General features: G+C 43.8%; 1 protein-coding gene across 6 annotated transcripts in view; it reads left to right on the top strand.

Moving 5' to 3' along the window:
• Positions 1-25,978, top strand: part of LOC130281585 (sodium-dependent serotonin transporter-like) — a 526,811-nt gene that overhangs the window by 466,266 nt on the left and 34,567 nt on the right. For all 6 annotated transcript variants that reach the window (XM_056528987.1, XM_056528978.1, XM_056529008.1 and 3 more), the window contains 2 exons: positions 7,629-7,728; positions 12,733-12,833. In XM_056528987.1, coding sequence (XP_056384962.1) covers positions 7,629-7,728; positions 12,733-12,833 — 201 coding nt within the window. The remainder of the gene's footprint in view (positions 1-7,628; positions 7,729-12,732; positions 12,834-25,978) is intronic.

Below are 25,978 nucleotides of genomic sequence, written 5' to 3'. Positions count from 1 at the left end.
CAGGAAAAAGACCTTAATCCCTGGGCACCTCTCTCTCGGTATCCCTTGCAATCTACCCCTGTGCCTCCCGCCGAGGAGCCTATGCAAGTAGATCGGTCTCGCCTGACTATTGAAGAGAGGTCTCGCCGTAGGGATAAAAATCTATGTCTGTACTGCGCTAGTACCGAACATTTCTTGGTGAATTGCCCTATTCGTCCTCCACGTCTGGAAAATGCACGCACGCAACCTGCTCATGTGGGCCTGGCGTCTCTGGGTACGGAGTCTGCTTCTCCATCTCTCTCTGTGCCCGTACGGATTTCTCCTTCTGCCAACTCCTCCTTCTCTGCTGTGGCCGTCTTGGACTCTGGTTCTTCTGGAAATTTTATTCTGGCCTCTTTGCTTGATACGTACTGCATCCCGGTGACCCGTCTCATCAAGCCGCTCTATATTTCTTCGGTCAACGGGGTCAAGCTGCATTGCACTGTGCGTTATCGCACAGTGCCCCTGCTTATGAACATTGGACCGCATCTCGAGGAAATTGAATTTTTGGTTTTGCCCGGCTGTTCCTCTGAAATCCTCCTCGGTCTGCCATGGCTCCAGCACCATTCTCCCACCCTTGACTGGACCACCGGGGAGATCAAGAATTGGGGTCCTGCTTGCCGCAAGGAGTGCCTCACGTCTGCTCCCAGCCCCGTCTGTCGGGCCTCAGTGTCCCCTCCTGTGCCTGGTCTCCCCAAGGCCTGTCAGGACTGTGCCGTGCCCCCTCATAGTCCCCGTCCTGGTGACACTCTGCCCCGTGTCAAGCCTCACCCTCTGCCCCCCCTCCCCATTCCCACTCCTTCTGGACTGTCTGCCATGCATGGGCATACCCAGGACTTCGCTGTCCCCCGGAGGGAGACTCTACAGTCGCTCCCGATGTCCTCGTCCTTTGTGGAGCGACATCCCGACAAAAAGAGGGGGAGACCTAAGGGGGGGGGTACTGTTACGCCGAGCGCTCCGGGTCCCTGCTCCTCCCCGAAGCGCTCGCGGCGTCTCTCTCCCTGCAGCGCCCCGGTCAGACCCGCTGACCGGGAGCGCTGCACTGACATGGCCGGCGGGGATGCGATTCGCATAGCGGGACGCGCCCGCCCGCGAATCGCATCCCAGGTCACTTACCTGTCCCGGTCCCCGGCTGTCATGCTCTGGCGCGCGCGGCTCCGCTCACTAGGGCGCGCGCGCGCCAGCGCTCTGAGATTTAAAGGGCCAGTGCACCAATGATGGTGCCTGGCCCAATCACCCTGATTAGCTGCACCTGTCCCTTGCCCTACTTATACCTCAATTCCCCTGCACTCCCTTGCCGGATCTTGTTGCCTTGTGCCTTGAGAAAGCTTTACTGTGTTACCCATACTGTGTTCCAGACCTCCTGCTATTCCACCATTGACTACGAACCTTGCCGCCTGTCCCGACCTTCTGCTACGTCTGACCTTGCTCTTGCCTTATCCCTTGTACCGCGCTTATCTCAGCAGTCAGAGAGGTTGAGCTGTTGCCAGTGGATACGACCTGGTTGCTACCGCCGCTGCAAGACCATCCCGCTTTGCGGCGGGCTCTGGTGAATACCAGTAGCAACTTAGAACCGGTCCACTGACACGGTCCACGCCAATCCCTCTCTGACACAGAGGATCCACCTCCAGCCTGCCGAATCGTGACAAAGTGTAATCAGACCACGCCTACCATGAAGCAAATAGCCAGGTAAATACCATCTGACCTATAACATCTTCTATGTGAAACAATAATGTAAAAAAACAAGAAAATATCAACACTTGTAAAACATTTCATTGCAGCAATATTTCGGCATAATTACCCTCCTATTTCGTAGTATGTGAGCAAACTTCGGCTTTCTCAGGAAAAACCGCTCTGGTCATAGCTTCCTCCAGGACCGAGTTTGGATACCCTCTTATGCGCAAGCTTTTTTTAAGATCATTTGCTTGTGGTATAAAATCTTCGTCCCTACGGTTGATTCTTTTCAGTCACAAGAATTGACCGTATGGTATAGCAGTTTTAACATGGGGAGGATGATAGCTCTGACAATGCAACAAGGCATTGCACGCTGTAGGCTTGCGATATCCCTGGGTAGCAATACAATTATTAATGCTTTTGACTACAACATACAAAAATTCTAATTCATGGGGTCCGATCTTATAAGTAAGTTTAAGGTTTATATTATTAGTGTTATTAAGATGTGTGACAAAATCTATAAGAGCTGACTCTGTATCCGTCCAAACTATAAAGACATTTATGGACATTTATCAACGGGTTTAGTCAGATTTTCTTTACTATAATTGTCGCAAAATTGTCGCAACTGCGACTACGCGATTTTTCGTGCGACATTTTGACTGGAAAGCGAGAAAAGCAAGTTTTCCAAAAATTAACTACGTAGTAATAATTTTAAAATGGACTACGGGTAGTCAGGTATTTATTAACTGCGACAGTCGCAACTGCGCAAGAAAAAGTCGCAACAGGGTTAAAAATTGACTAAATTTACTCCAGCTCAAACATGGAGCAGAAAAAGCTACTACCAAAGTAAAAAAGGAAAAATTGCTTACGTGAAAGAAAATTATCAACAGGCTGAAACCAGTTGATAAGTCACACATAAGCAAAAAAAAAAGTAAGGAAAAAATTACTAAAAAAAAAGAATACATAAGCAAACATTGATAAATGTCCCTCATTGTCCACAAAATGACGATAATAGGCAACACATTTCAGGTAATAGATACACCTCCTATTTGGGCATACCAGGTATCTCCAAACCTGAATCAGTTGCTTGTTAGAATGAAGTTTAAAGAGTCACAAACAAAGTCCATGTAATTTTGGCTTTTATCTGACAATAACAAAAATTCCTTTATGGATTCTACAGCCCTCTCCTGGGGGATACTTGTGAAAAGACTCTCAATATCAATGGAGGCTAGAATGCAATTCTCTGGCCAGCTCAGGCCTTCCATAGTGAGTAAAAATTCATTAGTGTCTTTCACTAATGCAGGTATCTCCGCTAGCAGAGGGTGCAAAATCCAGTCAATAAACTAAGATAGGGGTTCCATTAGTGACATTATTGTTTCACATAGAAGATGTTAACACCCACACCTTGAAGCATTATAGGTCAGACGGTATTTAACTGGCCATTCACTTTATGGTAGGCATGGTCTGATGAAGCACTGGAGGTCAGGCGCAAAATGGCTATGACCATGACACTTGTTTAATCCTGGCCCGGCGTTCCGCTGCTGGAGATTTTATGCACCCCGAATAAAAGAAGTTTGCATGACATCAGTACTGTGACTGCCTTCCCTTACTCTTTTTGTTGCTGGAATTCTGCTTATGCTATAGAGAAAGAGCACCACCGTTCAAGTGAATTCACCTGTGTTCCCCTGTCTATTGCTGTCAGTGCCAATCACTGTTTCTACGTTGGTTCCAAAGATATTCAAGCTGTCCTGCAGGCTCAGGGAGCATCATTGTTAGTGCGAACTATCCGTCGACATTTAAATTAAATGAAACGCTATGGCAGGAGACCCAGGAGGACCCCACTGCTGACACATAAAAAAGCAAAACTACATTTTGCCAAAATGAACTTGAGTAAGCCAAAATCCTTCTGGGAAAATGTCTTATGGACAGATGAGACCAAGAGAGAGCTTTTTGGTAAAGCAAATCATTCTACTACCGAAAACGGGATGAGGCCTACAAAGAAAAGAACACAGTACCTACATTGAAATATGGTGGAGGTTCAATTATGTTTTGGGGTTGTTTTGCTGCCTCCGGCAGTGGGTGCCTTGAATGTGTGCAAGGCATCATGAAATCTGAGGATGACCAACAGATTTTGGGTTGCATTGTTAGACCAGTGTCAGAAAGCTGGGTTTGCGTCCGAGATCTTGGGTCTTCCAGCAGGACAATGACCCCAAAACATATGTCAAAAAGCACCCAGAAATACATGGCAACAAAGCGCTGGAGAGTTCTGAAGTGGCCAGAAAGGAGTCCAGATCTAAATCCCATTGAACACCTGTGGAGAGATCTTAAAATTGCTGTTGGGAAAAGGCTCCCTTCCAATAAGAGAGACCGGGAGTAGTTTGCAAAGGAAGAGTGGTCCAACATTCCTGCTGAGAGGTGTAAGAAGCTTATTGATGGTTATAGGAAGCGACTGATTTCTGTTATTTTTTCCAAAGGGTGTGCAACCAAATATTAAGTAAAGGGTGCCAATAATTTTGTCCAGCCCATTTTTGGAGTTTGGTGTGACACTATATAGCTTTTTTCCTCCTTTGTTTTGGTTAAGTTCCAATACAAACAAAGGGAATAAACGTGTATAGCAAAACATGTGTTACTGCAATTATTTTCTGTGAGAAAAACAAAATTTTCTTGAAAAATATCAGGGGTGCCAACATTTACGGCCAAAACTGTATATGATCTAAAGCACTCCGGATAGTTTATCATTGATTATATATATTTTAGCAGTTTGTAATAAGGTTTGCTTTTCAAAGACCAATATCTTGGTACAATATAAGAGCACGTAATCTTTTGTTTGTGTTTTTAGAAGAATATTAAAGGTTGTGTTTTAAGCACCTTTCTCACACTGGTGTAGTCAGCTGGTGTTGGATTTAGCACCTATTAAGTAGAAAGTGCTCAAATGTCCCGTTCATTGTATTTTTTATTTTCATGGTGCGAGACTCAAGAAGGCCAATTCCTGGATTCTGAGTCAGTACTTCACAGAACTGGCTTTCTTTGTGTCTCTTAAGCGCACCTTTTCTCCTGGGACCTTAGCTCAAATCTTTACTACGAGACAGAAATTGCTGTGTCTCAAGAAGAAGGCTCATAGGTATTACTATGAATATTGTGAATTCGGGTAGAAAAACAGACATGGTGCACATCTACAATCTTGTATAATGATCTGATTGCTTCTCAGCATAATATCAAAAACTAACAGGTTGTTAGTATACATTTTTGATCAAAAAGTACAAGCCCACTCGCCACGTCAAGGCCACCTATCCAGAGTGGGTCCCTAACGTCCCTAGCATAAAATGGCGCAGCACCGGGCGGCAACCACCACAGCCGCGACGCCAATGCCCACAGGGGGGAACGACCCACTGGCAGAGCAGCCCCAATGCCACTCAAACCAGTCTATGGGACGCACCCCCCCCCCCGCAGACACGGCACCACGGCAGCAACGGACACCGCACAGCACCACACCAGTGTGAACAGGGATGTAATAGCTCACTTACCATACTCTCCCAGTCAGACTGGGAGGCAGCTAGGAAAGAAATGGCCCATGTGCAGCTAACTACTGCTTATATAGGGTTGGGCTGAGGGGGTGGGGAAGAGTGCAGCACATGTTAAAACAAAGAAAAAGGAGGGGAAAGAAATCACAGTGTGAATTCGGGTAGAAAAACAGACATGGTGCACATCTACAATCTTGTATAATGATCTGATTGCTTCTCAGCATAATATAAAAACTAACAGGTTGTTAGTATACATTTTTGATCAAAAAGTACAAGCCAACTCGCCACGTCAAGGCCACCTATCCAGAGTGGGTCCCTAACGTCCCTAGCATAAAATGGCGCAGCACCGGGCGGCGACCACCACCGCTGCGACGCCAATGCCCACAGGGGGGAACGACCCACTGGCAGAGCAGCCCCAATGCCACTCAAACCAGTCTATGGGACGCACCCCCCCCCCCCCCCACAGACACGGCACCACGGCAGCAACGGACACCGCACAGCACCACACCAGTGTGAACAGGGATGTAATAGCTCACTTACCATACTCTCCCAGTCAGACTGGGAGGCAGCTAGGAAAGAAATGGCCCATGTGCAGCTAACTACTGCTTATATAGGGTTTGGCTGAGGGGGTGGGGAAGAGTGCAGCACATGTTAAAACAATTACTATGAATAAGACAAAAGAAGCTCTTGACTCTCTTGTTCTCTTTACCCCAATTTGCCTTTTGCATATGTTACATCCTTAAATTCTTTTTCTCACAGGAGGAACCTTAAATCACATTTGGGGGAAATAAGCTGATCTCTCACCTTCCCTTTTATACGATAAGATAAGGGACTACCTTAGCAAGCACAGTCTGCCCTTGTTGTTGATTGCTGCTATGCCTTGGAAGTACCATAAGGGCCTGCTGAATTGGAAGCTGTTAAAGCAGGTCTCAAGAAGTGCTTTGGCAATGCCTTATTGGCACCTTTATTGGCCTCCTTCAACACTATAGCCGGTGGAGCATCTTTCCCTCCTCAGGACCTCATGGGGCATATTACTGTCATACCCAAGCTGGATAAAGAGGAAAGTTGCCTATTTCTTTAATCAATCTCAACATCAACATCAACTGTAAGCTTTTGTCCTTGAGATTAGGTTCCCTCCTTCCTTTCTTCTATTCATACTGATCAGGTCAGTTTTGTATCTGGGAGAAAAGCTAGGAACAATACCCTGAAGATGTTCTCTCTCCCATGATTTTCACGCTTGCCTGCTCTTTATAGATACCACAAAGGAATTCGATAGGGTGGGACTTTATGTGGTTGGCCCTGGGGGACTTGGTTTGGATCTGAATGGCATGCTTTTCCTCCTCCTTTCCTATTTGCAATGGCACTAGGCAGGGGTGTCCCCTGTCGTCGTCGTCCCCCCTCTATATGTCATTGTCATGGAGCATCTGGCAGTGGTTCTGTGACAGAACCCTTCCATTCTGGGCTTGGTTACCCATGGTAGTTTGCCTAATGATATAGCCCTCCCTGTAGGTGAAAAATCTGACAATCAGGGGCAGACCATCAAGGACCCTGATGACACTGAGCTCCATTCCATTCAAAAATTACATCGAGGATTTTTCTGAAACACCCCAGGCATTCATAGTGAATCCTTTCGTATTGTCAACAGGTAGACCTTCATTGTTTCATGTTGCCTGTGGCTTCAGGTGCCAAATTTGTGTAATTACTTTTCAGCATTTAAGGGCCCAAAGACCACATCAATGATTTGGTGTCCTTTTTCTGGTTACAACTTTGATTTCTCTGAAATACCACAGCCATTCAGAGTGAATCATATATCATTGTGATAAAAGAGCCTGGAAGTGTTTTGTGCTGCCTGTGGTTCTGGCAGCATGAAATTAGTTACAGGTTCCCTTTAAAAGGAAATTCCGGTAATCTTAATGCACTTTCTATAGGAAAGCCAGAGATACACAAGTACATCACTCGTGTATATCTGTACCTCTTCCATAGACAGTACATGAGGTGTCGACCACTGCTGCTCTGGGAACAAGGATAGCCGGTTTTCTGTACATAAATCTTCAGAACACTGGAGGGCAAGGCAAAAGATTGAGGGGGGGGGGGGGGTCACTAGGTTGGATTTCCCACAATCAGACACTTATCCACTATCCTGTAGAAAAGTACTGACATTACCCTTAAAGTCATACAGGTACTCTGCTAATTAAAATGTTATTGTACTTGTGAATGTAATTACCAAGAAATGCAGGTTTTTTTTTTATTATAAAGCATGTGCATCAGTATTAACACAAAGTTGTTTCAACATTTTTCTCTTTCAGTTTTTAAAATAATGTGCTCCTGGGTGTTGTATATTAGTATATTGGTATATGTATTATGTGTATTTTACTGTTGATAAAGTCTACTGCAACCATTATGTCATTTTATCAGGGAGGAGCATATGTTGTGAAACTTCTTGAAGAATTTGGGGCTGGACGTTCTATCATTGCAGTTGTATTCTTAGAAGCAATTGCTGTGTCTTGGTTCTATGGTAAGATGTAACTTAATATGTCTCATGTTTTAATATTCTATTGTACAATCTAATGCAGAAAAAAGATAGAACAGAGCTTCCTCTAAGGGCAGTATATATGTGGAGGTGTGGGGCAAACGACAGAGGTTGCACCAATTAGATGTGTGCTCACCTTGCTGGGTTGTGTGCCAGACACAACCACCATGAAGCGCTGTATGGTATAGGATGTGGAGCTGCCTCCCGGGGATCAGGCTAGGGTTCCCCCAACTGATCTTGGAACATCAGGTAGAAAGGCAGGAAAAAGACTGGGTTTCAGGAGCATGCCGCAGAAACAGACAGGCATCCAGTTATGGATATAGATTCTTTATTAGCCAATTCAGATGCGTTTCGAGACTGCTGCCTCTTTTTCAATGAACAGTGGCTTCTAACTTGCATGAACATACAGGCTCTATTTAAAACCGTAAAAGCCCCCGAAGGGGTCAGGTGCAAGACCGCCCCATGTGAATTGCACACAGTGGTGACGTGCATACCACACCTGTCAGAATGAAATCACATAAAAAAATATATACAATACACATTTATATATACAATACACATATTAAGCTTGTCAACGCTGGTTTTACAGTAGAGAATGTGTAAAAAAAATGGTCAGCTATGATGTGTCTTACTCAGAAAAAATGGGTTATAGCGTAAGGTTAGCGTATGAAAAAGGTAAGAGGCGGCATAAAGAATATTTTCAGTGAAGGGTCCGTATGGTCCTAGGTATGCCTTACTTCTGAAATGCGGGATACCATCTGATAGTTGGGATTAGACAGAGAGGTGTATATGCATCAATGAATGATGATGGGTAGAAGAAGGATGCTGCAGGCATGAAGCTGGCATCGCTGCGCTTAGGTTAAGCGCAGCGGGGGCTCTGACAACTCCTATGGGCTATGCGCTGTCATAGTTAAGTGTGTATCGAGGTGAATATGCATCGAGGATGATGCTGGGAAGGAGGATGCTGTAGGCATGGAGCCGGCATCCGCGCTTCAGTTGCGCATAGCAGGGGTTATGACAACCCCTATGGGCTGTGTGCTGTCCCGCAACTGTTGGAAATAGGAATTCAGGAGTGTGGAGGTATGTGTAAAAGGACGGGGGGCCCTGGGTGTGTAAAATAGTCACTGTTGAGGAGGAGTGATGGTGAATGGGGTAGGATGTACGCGCATCCTAGGAATTAAAAGTCGACATTTGACATAGTAATCGGAGGCAACATATGTGTAAGAATATGCTGTGTTAAGCATAAATGAAGAGTAATGCTATATATACAGTATATAGAGAGAGAGAGAGAGAGAGAGAGAGAGAGAGAGAGAGAGGATATGCGAGCATGATGTTGACATATGTGTAGTAATATGCTGTGGTGAGCATAGATGAAGGATAATACTACATAGATATAGGACCCATTGGAAAATTTTACAACATGATCCCATTTTGAAAAAAATCCTACCTGACAAGCCCGGTTTTACTTACAGAAGGGCCAGAACCATTAAAAACAATATTGCACCAAGTCGCCTGAAGAAAGTAAAGAAGGGGGAACATAATAAACAACTTTTGGATCCACCAGAGGGTACTTGAAGTGTCGAAATAAAGCCTGAAAGCTATGTGACAATATTAGAGACCAAGTAACCTCATTCAATAGCAATCAGACAGGGGAGACGTTCCAAATTAAAACTTGCATGGATTGCAGCTCCACACACATCATCTATCTGATAGAATGCACGTGCCACCCACAACATATTGGCCACACATCCCAACAACTTAGAACCAGATTCAATGGGCACAGGTACAATGTTACCCACCAAAACCTGAAACACAGCGTGTCCAGCACGCGATGGAGGCCCACAACAGTAACTTCAGAGAATTCAGAGTTGGAACAGATCCCAGAAGATGCAGAAGACCATTTTGGAAAATTGTGTAAACACGAGTCATACTGGATTTACAAGATGGATACATTCTACCCCTCAGGCCTCAACGAATGCCTAGAGAACATATAACTACCCCCACCTATTCCCTCCATACCACGTCTCCATATATGTATATTGTCCCACACATCAAGACATCATTTTTCAAATAGATATATCACTCCAATCCCCCCACCCTTTTTTTCCCCAACCAATCTGGTACATCTTTTATCTCCTTACCCATGTCCCTTCCCCACTGCCAGCATGTTCTTTCCCCATCTCCATCCTTCCCTCTGGTGGATCGCCAACTCTCATACCGTACCATCAGTATTTCACATTTAATCCACCCCTATATTTTCACCCAGCTACTGTGAGGTAATTTACAGCCTATAGGAGTTGTCATAGCTCCCGCGATGCAAAGCCTTGTGCAGGTGCCGACATCATGTTCGCATATCCTATATCTATGTAGTATTATCCTTCATCTATGCTGACCACAGCATATTTCTACACATGTTGGCATCATGCTCGCATATCCTCTATATATCTAGCATTATTCTTCATTCATGCTTAACACAGCATATTCTTACACATACGTTGCCTCCGATTACTATGTCACATGGCAACTTTTAATTCCTAAGATGCGCGTACATCCTACCCCATTCACCATCACTCCTCCCCAACAGTGACTATTTAACACACCCAGGGCCCTTTACACGTACCTCCACACTCCTGAATTTCTATTTCCAACAGTTGTGGGACACTGCACAGCCCATAGGAGATGTCATAACCCCTCCTCTGCGTACCTGAAGCGCGGATGCCGGCTCCATGCCTACAGCATCATCCTCGATGCATATTCACTTTGATACACACTTACCTATGACAGCGCATAGCCCATAGGAGTTGTCAGAGGCCTCGCTGCGCATAACCTAAGCGCAGTGATGCCAGCTTCACGCCAGCAGCATCCTTCTTCTACCCAGCCTCATTCATTGATGCATATACACCTCTCTGTCTAACCCCAACTATCAGATGGCATCCCGCATTACAGAAGTAAGGCATACCTAGGACCTGACCCTTCATTGAAAATATTCTTTATGCCGCCTCTTACCTTTTTCATGCGCTAACCTTACGCTATAACCCATTTTTTCTGAGTAAGACACATCATAGCTGACCATTTTTTACCCATTCTCTACTGTAAAACCCGTGTTGATAAGCTTTTTAATATATTAATGTGTATTGTATATTTTTTTTAAATGTGATGTCATTCTGACAGGTGTGGTATGCACGTCACCACATTGCGCAATTCACATGAGGTGGTCCTGCACCTGACCCGTTCGTGAGCTTTTACGGTTTTAAATAGCACCTGTATGTTCATGCTAGTTAGAAGCCACTGTTCATTGAAAAAAAAGCAGCAGCCTCGAAACGTGTCTGAATTGGCTAATAAAGAATTTATAGCCATAACTGGATGCCTGTCTGTTCCTGCAGCACGCGCCTGAAACCTGGTCTTTTTCCTGCCTTTCTACCTAATGTTCTAGTAGAAGTTTTTATGCAAGTTAGCTATACACTTTTTGGCACATGATGACTTAATCCCCCTGAATTTGGTGTAAATAGACAACCAACTATTTTGTATAGTGACTTCACCCAAAAGGTAGATAAAACTGTTAGATTTTACCTGCCATACCCTTTTCTTCTCTGGGAGATAATTTTCTATGAGAAAAGTCTTACAATGGCTTAGCCCCTTCTCTGCAAGCCTAGCGTATATGTTAATGGATTAATCAGTGAGATAGCTTTTCGTGAAATAAGAATTCAGTTGATAGCTATCTAAGTTTATAGCCAGCTAAAAGGAGTACTCCGGAATATTACTTCTTGTCCCCTACTGCTGCAAACAACCCCGTCTCAATGATCTCCTGCATGGCGCCCTGGCTTTCTTGTGCAAGGAGTGGGCTCGGCACACCTCCTCAATGCATCTCTATGGGAGAGCTGGAGATACACAAGTACAGCGCTCAGCAGTTGGACCTCCACGATCAGACGCTTATCCCCTATCCTGTGGATAAGAAGTACAATGCTAGAGTACCCCTTTAAGGAATTTGCTTTTAAGATATATTATTTATTAGAGAGAACCCATCAGCTCTCCTAACATGTCATTTCTAGTGAATACTTGTATACCGTGTAAGATAACAATGCTGAAGCGTTTCTTAGGCTTTTCTATGTACTCTGCATGGTTCTTCTTAAGGGTGTACTTACACAAACAGTATCCTGTGCATATTTGACATGCAGGATTTGAAGATGCAGATTAGAAGCTGTGTTCAGTTAATTAGTTTACACTGAAATCTGCAGCATAAAATCTGTTGCTTCAAATCATGTGCATCAAATATAAGCAGGATACTGTATGTGTGAATACACCCTTAAAGGGAATCTGTCAGCAGCATCACTTGCACTTACCTGTTTAAACAAGGTAATAGGGTGGTTGATGCTCATTGTAACACAATCTGTTGGACCATTCAGGAGAAAAACTGGAAAATCAGAATTTGCATCTTAGTGTGCTGTTCTTCCTGGCTGACTAGTCCATGTAATACAGCCCTCTTCATAAATATTTATGTTCTGTGTAAGGCTCGCTGTCCAACTGACAAGGCCTTACACTCAATTGTCAGCTTATTCATATATTTCCAGAAGGAATAACAGATGCAGAGTTCAAAGAAACATTTCTCTAGATTTTTTTATTTAACTAATAAAAAGTTCTATTTAAATTGCCTTTTGTCAAATTACAGTTGTATTCAACCATTTCTTAAGGGCATGGCCAATTACTCGTGGCTATTTACTTTGATTGTGCTGCCCTCAGAATCAAAATTTGTTGGTTGTTGTACATTTCTAAGTGTGAACAGGGGATGTGCAACTGACAATGATGCAAGTAAAGGGCTGCACAAAAGTTCCAGTGAGGCCCAGGCCACACAATCATTGGGTCGTGTAAAGGGCTCATTAAGTGAGCGCTTATCTGCAAGATTGGCTCCCATATCAGGTATATGTCTATCCATAAAAAGTTGAACAATAACCTCCATGGTAACTATTATTAATCCCATAACTCAATTCACAGGAATACAAAGGTTCTGTAATGATGTGAAGGCCATGCTAGGCTTCACTCCTGGGATATACTGGAGAGTTTGCTGGGTGGCAATCAGTCCTGCATTTCTTGCTGTAAGTATATTAACATTTAAAGTAACAATGACTGACAGCAAATAGAATATTTGTCTCTTATAAATAGTAACCATTCAATTGTTTGTAAATCTACAAATTAAAAATAAGTAATCATTAATCATCAGTAATCATGTTATCAGTAATGATCACAGTAATCATGTTTTGATTTTGTAATGGTTTGTTAAAGGACCAAAAGAACAGATGCTTCATATAAAAATTACTCAATCAAGATTTCCCGACAAAGAGACGGCCCATAAGAAAATACATTTATTACCCATTTTCAGGTTAATTGATAATTGTATGATCGATAGGAACCCCACCAGTCACAAGACCATTATATCTCTAAGTCATAGACTTCATTTAGAGCAAAAGTGTACATGCTCACCCACCACTCCATTTAAACTCCTCCTCACTGTGACCATGTAGTAAGGGGAAATGTGGAGCTTGGGGTTCCAGCAGTGGGACATTTATCACCTACTGTGGCTTGGTAAAACATGTCTTTGCTGGGAACATTTAAACTGGGGCAAAGCAGGGACTTACTACATTTTGGGAGGACAGGGCCTGAAGTGAAAAAAACTCACTTCTCATAATAATGCCCACATTATGATGAGACTTCCTAGCACTGCTCAGTAGCCCCTAGTGAGCTACTGCTCGATTTACAGTGTATGCATTACCACTCACCAGGGGAGCACACTGGATTTTATCATAGGTTGGGGTTTAACATAAAATAGTACCTCCACCCTAGGACAACATATTACTACTGCATTTACTAAACAATACCATGATACTGTTAGGAAATAAAAAAAACAATATACTAGGCCAATACCACCAATAACGCCATTACACAAGGGATAAATAACTGTGCCAACCCATGACCGCTAACATTACCATCACATAGTGACTGGATAATACTACCATACTGATACGGAATACGAATCATTGTACACAGACCAGTATAACCATTATACAAGAGACAAATAATACTGCAACAATATGACCAATTCCATTACAACACATAGTGACTTGATATTATCATACTAATAATGAAAAAAAACACTCTACACAGACTAATATTCCCCCATACAGTATTCATAGTGTGATTGACACACAGGTCACTGCGCATTTGCCCTGCATCGCTCCACGTGCATCAGCAGGTTCACTGGGCGAGCACCTGCTCCCGGAGCGTCGTCGGCAGTGTAGACAAAATTAGTTCAGACTCTCCTCTTCTGCGTGAACATGCTGCCGGCGACGCGCTATATGCTGTGGTTACTAGAGTTACTAGTTACTATATGCTGCCTCTAGCATTGCGCAGAAGCTGTGAGTTGGAAGGCAGAGGGAATGGGAGTGATACAAGGGCACATGTGCTGGGACCTACGTGTCAATCACACGGCAGTTCCAGCACTGAAAGAAAAGAAATATACGTGGCAGCCTCAGCGCATAGCAGACCCCTGGCCCCATCTAGCCAACTGTTGATGGCTGTAAAAAAAAAAAAGTGTTCTATTATCATAAATCCAGCTATAAAGAAGGCAAAGGTAATGGTGGATAGCTATGATAAACCCAGTTCACAGACTGTTGTTAGGTTATATAGCTAAGAAATCATGACAGTTGCACTTTAAATAAAGAGTATATAAATAACACCTCCACAAAAATAATAAATATCCCACTTACCTTCCCAAGGATCCCATGCTGAGGCTGTGCCTCTGCTGAGGTTACCTGGAGGACCTCAGGTCATCTCCTGCAGGCTGCATGTGATGACTTGATGCCATTACACGCAGCCTGAAGCATCAGGCTGTACTACAATACAGGAGCAGTCAGTTCTGTTACAGCTGGACATCCTGTTCCTTTAGAATACTGAGTGGTGATACGTACATTGTTATTTTTATTATTCTTTAAGTCTTTAAGTTTTCAAATATAAGCAAAAACAAACATCAACTAACCTTCCTACAGAGAGGGAGGCTTAAAGTGGTATTCCGGCCACATACATCTTATCACCTATCCAAAAGATAGGAGACATGATGTCTGATCGTAGAGGGCTCGCCCCTGAGACCCCCCATGACCTCTGTGCAGCACCCGCATTCTATGTCTCGGACACAGAGGAGGTAAACAGAGCAAAAGGGAGGAATCCTGTCGCAGTGATCTAGGGGCACCTTAATGCTCAGAATTTTATATTCAGCGGACTCTTGAAAAGCGGACCAATAGTACTAGGTATTAAGAAATTGGGCACTCCGGTTATGTAAGTGCGCCGTTAAGTCTTCCATACTCTGGATCTCTTTGACCTTTCAAATCAACATTTGAAAGGAATGGGCCTCGAGATGTCTCCACAGCGCAGGAATACATGCCCTAGCTGCATCCTCAAGGTGACAAAGAAGTGAGCTCTTTTAGGTCTTAATTGGTATGCGAGAGAGGTGGAGATGGATAAAATCTGGGGGAGAAAGGGAGCCAGTAAATGTGGATGCCAATCTCTATGCACCCAACAAAACTCAACCTGCTTCCACTGGGAAGCAGAGAAGGGCAACCAAAATTACACTCCCAACCTGTCAGTAAGACCGGCAGGCTCCTGATCTGAAGGAGATCCCAATATGGCATACACATAAAAAAAGAATGTGACGGACCACCCCTAAACCCGTATAAAACATTTCAAAAGCTGTCACCTCCCTAGAAAAGAGAGACTGATTGGGAAGGGAAAGAAGAAAATGCCTGAGTTAATATATTCAGCAAAAAAAAACTTTTTACAGGCATTACAACAGAGGATAAGGCAGAAGCACAAAACCAGGCCCCACCAAAAAGAAAACTGGAAACACAAAATCTACTCCAGGAAGCCGAGCAAACAAAACATGGATCCATAAACCTGGGCATAAAGTCCAGATTCTGTAAGATAGGGTACATTGGGGAAGGTCTTGGACCCAGCAATAAATTTATCACAAACTTTTAGCGTTGCAGAAATGGTAGGGTGAGAGAAAGAGAAGTGGTACGAGGAAGACAACCAAGGGGAGGCCAACAGAGAAAGATGGGATGAAAAAGACTCAAAAGAAACCCAAAGTTTGAATAAAGAATGGTGATGACAAGTCAACGACTCTGATCAAATGCGCAGCTATGTTCTAATGATAGATATTTGGCAAATCCAAACCTCCTTGTGCCTTGGTCTGGTATAAAATGTAGCGGGTCAGAAGAGCAGGTTTATTTGCCCAAACTAACTATAGAAGAAAAGAGGAGAGAGGTGAAAAAAGCATGTGGAAGAGCGATAGGTAAAGTTTGAGAAAGTAAAGAAGATGAGGGAGAACATTCATCTTAATGATGGAACAACGCCCAACGTAAATGTACCAGCGCTCCACCTTAAAAAGGTCCCCTTCTGGAGTCTGGAGAAGTGGTAAAAAAGTAGCTTGATAAATACCAGAAAGGTAGGGAGTAAGATTTATTCCCAAGTATTTCAGAGAGAAAGAAGACAATGAAGAAATGAAGGAGGACAAGGAAATGCTCAACACCAGTGGCGTAGTTATAGAGGTCGCAATGGTTGCAATTGTGACAGGGTCCCATAGCCGCCACCTAGCAGCATGCCGATCTCCACTGTATCTGACCCGCAGTACCGGGTGAGTGTCAGGCCGCGGAGTTGATCTTATAGGGGTGAGTAGACCACGGGGGGGGGATTGGCTTGCTGGGTTTGGGTCGGTGAGTAGACTTATAGGTTATGGTGGGGGTTGTGAGAGGACTGCTGGGGGGGTTAGTAGAACCATGGAGAAGAGGTTGTGGGTGTTAGATGTTTTTTTTTTCTTTTTTAGTTGATTGGGGTCTGTGATAGTCGAATGGGGAAGGGTGTAGTGTTTACTTAGCCCAGTATTTCCCAACCAGGGTGCCTCCAGCTGTTGCAAAACTACAACTCCCAGCATGCCCGGACAGCCATGCCCTGTCCTGGCATGCTGAGAGTTGTAGTTTTGCAACAGCTGGAGGCACATTGGGTGAGGAACATATGTATGAATGATGTGTGTGTATGTATGATAGAAGCATGTGTATGAAGTGTGTATATGTATAATGTGTGTATCCACTTCAATGGGGAAAGGGGGTGATTTAAACTTTTATTAGGGGGTGGGTGGGGTATATTTTTATAAAAATGTTTTACCTTTTTTAACAGATTTTTGGCCTCCCTAGGGGCTTACTCATTAGATGGCTTACATAGATCAATGTAATGCATTGTATTGATATATGTTATCGTGATATGTGTGTATGTGAGATGTGTGTATGTATGATAGATGTGTGTGTATATGTATGATGTGTCTATGTATGGGCGCCGTGTGTGGCAGTATTATATGCAGAGGGTACAATGTGTGAGAGTTTTATATTCAGGAGACAGTATATGGCAGTATTATATTCAGCGGGTACATTGTGTGACAATATTTTATTTAGAGTGGCAGTATTATATTCAGAGGGTTTAATGTGTCACAGTATTATATTTAGGAAACAGTGTTTGGCAGTATTATGTTCAGGGGGAACTGTGTGTGGCAGTATTATATTCAGAGGGTGCAAAGTGTGGCAATATTATATTCAGAGGGTACAGTGTGTGGCAGTACAATATGCAGAGGGTACAATGTGTGACAGTATTATATTCATGAGACAGTATTTGGCAGTATTATATTCAGGGGGTAGAGTATGTGGCAGTATTTTATTCAGATGGTACAGTGTGGGGCAGTATTATATTCAGAGGGTATAGTGTGTGACAGTGTTATATTTAGGGGTACAGTATTTGGCTGCATTATATTCAGGGGCATAGTATGTGGCAGTATTATATTCAGGGGGTTCAGTGTGTGGCAGTATTATATTCAGGGGGTACAGTGTGTGGCAGTATTATATTCAAGGGGTAAAGTGTCTGGCAGTATTATATTCAGGGGGCACAGTATTTGGCAGGGATATAATGATTATCATCTTTATACAGAGGTTGAGGATCTGCTAACAAACTAAGAAACCTTTGATGTTAGGGTGCCAGACTCTGCATAGGAGATGTAGCTGGAAGAAGTCTTGACGGTCTAGACCAAATGAAGAAGAGAAAAGACAACAGAGAAGACATTACTCAGGTCACTGATATTATTGTGTATTCTCCTGACTATTCTATCAGGGCTGTAGTAAGTTCTGCAGTGATGATGGGGGACACTGTACCCCAATCTGTGGCTCTCCAGCTGTTACAAAACTACAACTCCTAAAGTGCCTGATGCTCTCCAAGCATAATGGGAGTTGTAGCTTTACAACAGCTGGAAAGCATCTTAAACTGAGGTGATTGGTGGGGGCCCAAACAGTCAAGCTACTTGGCAGTCAGGCTTATTTTTGGTCCTAGTTCTGCCCTGGTTCAGACAGATAGGGTGACCCAGGGCAATTTTTGCATTGGGGCCCTGTGGTTTCCAGCTATGCCCCTGCTCAACACCTCAGACTTTTGTTAATAAATTTTGAAGTAACGACTTCTTAAAGAAATAGATAGATAGCGGCACTAGCACAATAAATCTTCTTATACTGCTTAGGACTCTAGGAACAGCTGGAGAGTCTCTGTTCTGACCCGCGATGGTGCTAGGACAGAGAGTCAGGTATGAATATAACGTAGGAATATAAAGAAAAACATAGCCTTGACTCACCGCACAGTTCGTGTCTCTCGGCCTCGGATACCGGACCTCCTCGGTAGCGTGGGACTTGCAGCAGCTGCTGGTAGCGCTCAGAAAACAGGCTGATAGCCAACCAATCAGCTTTCTTCTTTCATTTTTAACAAGGCCTCTGCAAAATGAAAGAAGCAATTTGATTGGTTGCCATGGGCAACTGGGCAACTTTTCCTTTGCACAGGTTTTGATAAATCTCCCCCATGGTGATTAGCCAAAATTTTTGAAGACAACTTCAAATCCACATTCAAAAGGGAGATTGGTCTATAGCTGAAACACTGAGACAAATCCTTGTCCTTATTTGGAGTAACGAACATAAGTGCTAGGAGTGCACCAGTGGGGCGGGGAGAACCCTGAGGCCCAGGTGCCTTTCCACATCAGGAAAGGTAGTCATCTATGGCCTGAGAAGAAGAACAAGAGGACTTAGGAGAAGAAGAGAGGTTGTAGGGAGAAGAATAATAAGAACAAATGCATCCTCAATCTGAGCAGGCAAGGAGAGCTTTGCACCAGGAAGGGCAAGATCAAAAAAGTATCAACACACCGCACTCGCCCTAAAGAAAATTTTTATCATTTATGAATAACATAGGGGTTTCATGGAATAAAAATCCATATTTAGTATTGGTTTTTAATAAACCCAATATTTAATTACTGCATGTTTAATTAAATTGGATATTTTATCATAGGATAATATTGTACTGAACGGTCTGCATAAAACCATAAGATTGACAGTTTTTTAACCCCTTAACGACCACAGACGTAAATGAACGTCCTGGTTTGGCGGGACTTCCCGCACCAGGACATACATTTACGTCCTGTGTATGACCGCGAGCATCGGAAGGGCGCTCGCGTCATACATGGCAGGTTCCGGCTGCTAGCAGCAGCCGGGGACCCGCCCGTAATGGCCGACATCCGCGATCCCGCGGATGTCCGCCATTAACCCCTCCGATGCCCTGATCAATACAGATCACGGCATCTGCGGCATTGCGGCACTTTGATTGGATGATCGGATCGCCCGCAGCGCTGCCGCGGGGATCCAATCATCCAGCATGAATGCCAGAGGTCCCCTTACCTAGCTCCGGCCGTCTCCTGGGGTCTTCTGCTCTGGTCTGCGATCGAGCAGACCAGAGCAGAAGATCACCGATAATACTGAGCAGTGCTGTGTCCTATGCATAGCACTGCACAGTATTAGCAATCAAAGGATTGCTATAGATAGTCCCCTATGGGAACATAAAAAGTGTTAAAAAAACAAAGTTGGAAAATGTAAAACTAAAAAGTAAAAAAAAAGTGAAAAATCCCCTCCCCCAATAAAAATGAAAATTGTCAGTTTTTCCCATTTTACCCCCAAAAAGCGTAATTTTTTTTAAATAAACATATTTGGTATCGCCACGTGCGTAAATGCTTTTTTGTCACATTTTATTAAAAAAAAATTATAAAAAATGATCTAAAAGTTTTATATATGCATATATGGTATCTAAAAAAAAGTACAGATGACGGTGCCAAAAATGAGCCCTCATACCGCCCTATATACGAAAAAATGAAAAAGTTATAGGTGGTCAAAATAGGGCGATTTTAGATTACTGATTTTGTACATAAAGTTTTAGATTTTTTTTTTAAGCGGTACAAAAATATAAAAGTATCTAGCCATGGGTATCATTTTAATCGTATTGACCCACAGAATAAAGAACACATGTCTTTTACCGTAAAGTGTGAAAAGAAAACCCTCCAAAATGTGAAAATTTTGGTTTTCATTTAAATTTCCTCCCTAAAAAATGTTTTTGGGGGGTTTGTCGTACATTTAGGTAAAATGAGAGGTTTCATTACAAAGTGCAATTGGTCATGCAAAAAACAAGCCCTCATATGGGTCTGTAGATGGAACAATAAAAGAGTTATGGATTTTAGAAGGCGAGGAGGAAAAAACAAAAACGCTAAAATAAAATTGGCCTGGTCCTTAAGGTGAAAATGGGCTTGGTCATTAAGGGGTTAAGGCACTCCCTATGAACCAATTCATATAAAGAAATTTGTAAAAGAAAAAAAAAATGAATAAAACAGGAAAATTATAGAAAAAGTTGAAAAATTCCAGGAAAAATGCCAGTTAAAGATATAGTTAAAAAAATTACAGAAAGAATAGGATAATGTATGCTATGCATATAAGAAGAGATCAAATGTATTGAAACATACAGTTAAGAAATATTGGGGTCAGGAATGAGCAAGCCGAATACGGCGAACACGGATTCGACCCGAACTTTTGGATTTTTCCAGCTCGAGCAGGTAAATAGAGCAAAGGGAGAAAAAAAAGCATGTGTTTTTGGTGGGCAGAAAAAGCAGGGGGGGGGGGGGGGGCAGGTGGCAGTGAAATAATGTAGGGAAAGCAGCAGATCACATGATAACCTAAGTCAATAAAGTGATTTGCTGCTCACTGTTTCAATCAAGCACAAAGGCCAATAGGTCACAGCCAGGGACACAGATAGAAGGGCCTGACATCACCCATAGTGTTCACAGCGCTCAGAACTTCTGCAGAGAGGAGACAGAGAGAGTGGTTAGAAAGATGGAGATACAGATAAGAAAGAGAGAAAGATAGATTACAGATTGAAAAGAGAGACCTTGTGTATGTGTGTGAACAGGAGTCAATTCCCATACAAGAAACATATAGAGGCTCCTATACAGCAGATGAGGGAACATGCTTCTCACAGCCTCTGAAGGACCCGCAAATCCAAAGCCTTTTTCAAGGCTCATACCTGCAAATACCTGAATTAAATAGTGTTCCTCAACCAGCTACAGTACCCAGTGCCGTGATCTGTATCTAAGTGTAGTTCTGTTGCATTTTATATAGTTCTGCAAACACCGTCAGTACACATTGTGCAGTAGTCTCAGCCAGTCAAAAAGTGTGTTAAGTAAAGCTGCATTCACATTACGTTTGCAGCCTATGGCCGGCGGGTCCACGCAGCTTCTCATTCACTTTAATGAGACAACCGGAGTCAGATAGCGACTCCGGTCGGCTCATTTTTGCCCCCCCGTATCCGGTTTTGTGACCAGACCTAAAACCGTAGTATACCATGGTTTTAGGTCTGGTCAAAACTCAGCCACTCAAAAACAGTGTTGATAAGTTATATGTATCTGCTACCTAGCCTAGTTTGTAATAGAGGTCTGTTGCATTTTATACAGTTCCGTAAACACTGTAGTACCCATTGTGCAGTAAACTCAGCTATTCAAAAAGCATTGTATACAAAAGGACTAGAAAGAAGCATAGCCACTGCATAAAATCACTCTACTTTATTAGAAATTTAATAAAATCAGAAACCAATAACAAAAATAGCAAAAAAAGAAGAAAATAATAATTACAAAGAAAACCATGTGTCGGTAAAGAGAAAATAGTTAAAACAAATGCTGGACTATTGCAAACAAATATATATCTTATCAATGATAAAAAAGCATGTCAATTGGTAATACATATGTAGCCTTTAGTGTTAATACAGGTCTGTTGAATTTCATATAGTTCCTCAAACACTGTCAGTTCTCATTGTGCTGTCATCTCTGGAACTCAAAAGCATATTCCTCTGACAAGTATCTGGCCTGTTAACATAGTTTTGTTGAATTTCATATTTTTCTGTATACACACCTTAAATCTTTCTAGTTGTGTACACACAAACACACATTATATATATATATATTTTTTTTATCAACTTATGCCAGAAAGTTAAACAGATTTGTAAATTACTTCTATTAAAAAAATCTTAATCCTTCCAGTACTTATTAGCGGCTGTATCCTACAGAGGAAATACTTTTCTTTTTGGATTTCTTTTCTGTCACGACCACATTGCTCTCTGCTGACACCTCTTTGCATGTCGGGAACTGTCCAGAGCAGGATAAAATCCCCATAGCAAACATATGCTTCTCTGGACAGTTCCTAAAATGGACAGAGCTGTCAGCAGAGAGCACCGTGGTCAGTTGGATTGGGCTGCCTGGCTGAGGCAAAATTTTAATTTATCGTCTTTGGTTTTGCAAACACCCTGCAGCCAGCCAGGGCTGCTGGCCAAATTCGAATTTGTTGCGTTTGCTTTTGAAACTACCCTGTGGACAGCCATGGCTGATGGCCAAATTCAAATTTGTTGTATTTGCTTTTGCAACCACCCTGCAGCCAGCCAGGACTGCTGGCCAAATTCAAATTTGTTGTATTTGCCTTTGAAACAACCCTGAAGCAAGCCAGGGCTGCTAGCCAAAATGAGTATCTAGTCGCCATTATTTTGCTGAGACAGCCATACCCTGCATGCCACGGTTAAAAAGTGGAGTTTTACTTACAGCCAGGGGCAATACATGTCTGAAAAACGGGTTTGCTCCATTCATTGCTGCTACTTCCAGCCAGGCCTGGGTGGCTGGGGCAAAATTCAACAACTTTATAGCGGCTGCTTTTGCAACTACTTTGCAGCTAGCCAGGGCCGCTGGCGAAATTCTAATTTGTTTAGTTTGCTTTTGCAACCACCCTGCAGCCAGCCAGGACTTCTGGCCAAATTCAAATTTGCTGCGTTTGCTTTTACAACCACCCTGCGGCCAGCCAGGTCTATGCATACACAACCCATGCATGTCAGCATCACAAGTTCAGGAACGATACAATTGAATTTTTATTTAATCATTAAATTCCTTTTGGAGCAGATGCTGATGGCAATGATGTAAGAAGGAGGGATAGAGGAGACCACATCTTGGTGGCAGCAATACGGATGTTCTCATTGAGGAGGAGGAGTTGGATGAGGAGGTAGTGGCAACTGAGGAGGAGGATTTGGAGATGAACTCTATGGAAGAGACCTTATTCAAGGTGACACTGTTGAGGATGAGGAGGAGCATGACCAACCTTGGCAGTATGGGACAGAGGTGGAACAAGCTGGGCCCTCAGAAAAGCTGGCAAGGATTGCTAGGTGTATGCTTTCCTGTTTGCACAAAAACAATCATATTGTGGGCTTGAAGAGAAGAGTACTGGATAACCACACTCTTAGAACCTTGGTAAAAACCCAAAATGGGGGAATTTTTCTCACTGTCCAAGAAGGAGGTTAAACAGGATTTGTATAAGGAGAAGCTACGCAACCAGCTTGCCATCGCTTTCCAGCAATAAACAAATGCTGACCGGGGGTCCAGTCTTTCCTCTCCACACAGTAAACTCTCCCCTACCCCAGCAAGAAGCAGGAGCTTCAGCAGCAGCAGTGGCAGCATCTTGATATTTCAGCACATGATGGTGAAGTGTCTGCATCCTGTATGCTCCCCTGACAGTCAGGGGGATGTAAACTCTCTGAAAGACACCATGATCCCAGACCCGATGGACTTTGCCCAGGTTGCCATGAGTGTGTCTTGTCCACCCTCTAGTATGGCTTTGGAGAGAGTGTTCTGCACAGCAAACAAGATTGTCAGCCAGCAACGTGGAAAAACTGACTTTTACTAAAATGAATCAGGCATGGATCAGTGAGGAATTTAAACCTCCTGTGCCAGATGCCACTGATTAGGCTGTACCATCACCACTACTGCAGGATTTTAGTGACATCTGTCCGCCATCTCATGCTGTACGCTACTGCCATCTGTCTGCCATCTCATGCTGTAGGCTAGTGACATCAGTCTGCCATCTCATACTGTACAATAGAAACATCAGTTAGCTCGCTTTCACACTATGAAGTTCACCCATTATTAAACATCCGTTTTCTGTGTACAAAACGGACGTTTAATAACGGATGAAATAATGGGTAAATATTAATCCGTTAAGACCCGTTATCCCTCATGTATGGCCGAACACGTCTGCCTACAGACTCCCACAGCCAGGACTACTACTACTCCCATCATGGAACAGACTTGTTTCCATGATGGGAGTAGTAATTCCCTAGCTGCGGGAGTCTGCAGACAGCTGGAGAGGCTACATTAGTGTTTGTACTACTACCCCCATCATGGAACAGAGTCCGTTCCATGATAGGGGTTGTAGTACAGAGGCTGAGGGATTGATCGCACCGGGTTTCACTTCTGAGACCCGATGCGATCTGAAGTTATTAAGCAGGGGAGCGGGCGGCAGGCTCCGCAACCCTGCTATGCATCAGTGTGTTTTAACTTTCATTTTTAAATTCCCCGCGGTGAGCCCTGAATGGCCGGTACCGAGGAGCCATTCAAGGCTCTCAGTGGTAGATTTAAAAATGAAAATTGTGAGTAGCAGGGGCCATATGTATATAAAAAGCGCTGTGGGGGAGGGGCGCATGCGCGCAGCACATATAGGCGGACGTGTCTGATGTAAGCTCCGTGCCAACTGAGCATTCATAGCCACCTTCAGCGCTGTTTACAGCTCCTTAGCACCGGAGAATCTACCCGAGCAGAGATGAGTACTTCCCGCACCGGCAGGAACAAACTTAAGCCATTGTCACAGGGTCTTTCGCAGTCTATACCCGATATCTTTAAGGCCGGGACCAGATCTAAGATGGCCGACACGAGCTCCCTCATGGCGGAGGATCGCTCGGAGGATGACCAGCTGCCACATGCGGATGACTTGACTCCGGCGGCTATGTTCCGCAACATTCAGGCCATGTTCCGAAAAGAGCTATCTCAGGCAGTATCTACGTTTACAGAGCAAATCCAGGAACTTACCCGCTGACACGGAGTCTAAAATCGATGACCTGGTGGATGCAGTGGAGGGGGACCGGCAGGACTTAAATGACCATGCTCAGAGGATGACGGCTCTGGAATATAAACTAGAAGACCTCAAAAATCGGTCTAGGAGGGCTAACTTGAGGCTCCGCGGCTTACCTGAGACCGTGACCGATCACACTAAGGTACTGACAGACCTGTTCTATGAACTTGCCCCTCATCTCGAGCCGGAAATGCTACGGTTCGGTCGCATTCACAGAGCCCTAGCTTAACCCAAAAACTCTGATCTCCCCAGAGACATTGTTCTCAAGCTACACTACCCGGAGGTCAGAGATGTTTTACTTCAGGCTGCCAGGGCAGTCCCCGCTTTACCGGGAATGCCACCTACAGCTAAACTTTACTCCGATTTGCCCCCCTCCACGCTAGCTCACCACAGGGACTTTCGTCCTATTACGCTGGCCCTGGTACAGATGCAGATTAAATATCTATGGGGATTCCCATTTTCACGTGAATGGCCATGCCTATGTCCTACGCTCACTGAACGAAGCTCTGGAGGCATTTACTAAGGAGAACCTGAAACCTGTGGACTTACAACCACAGTCCCAGAGACCCACATGTCCAGCTCGTCTGTGGACTCCTGCTAGACGTCATGGCAAATCCAATACGAAGTCCTGAACACTGGATGTACCCTGCATCGGGACTTAGTTTTTGTTCTGCACAGCCAGTTGTATTTGTGTGGAAATCACTATGCATAATGATTTTTGCATTACCTTTCGGATGGACTCCATCTTGTCGCATGGTGGCAGATCTCAGTCCGGACTAGTGCGCCTTCCTCCTGAATAAGGACTGGCGAAGTATGATGGGCCGTGGTGGATCCCGACCCGGCTTTCCTCCTGTGGTCTTATATGTGAT

The sequence above is a fragment of the Hyla sarda genome, chromosome 1, assembly GCF_029499605.1.
Source record: "Hyla sarda isolate aHylSar1 chromosome 1, aHylSar1.hap1, whole genome shotgun sequence".
NCBI classification, from domain to species: domain Eukaryota; kingdom Metazoa; phylum Chordata; class Amphibia; order Anura; family Hylidae; genus Hyla; species Hyla sarda.
The sequence above is the reverse complement of the archived record's forward strand: the minus strand, read 5'-3'. Positions and strand labels throughout refer to the sequence as shown.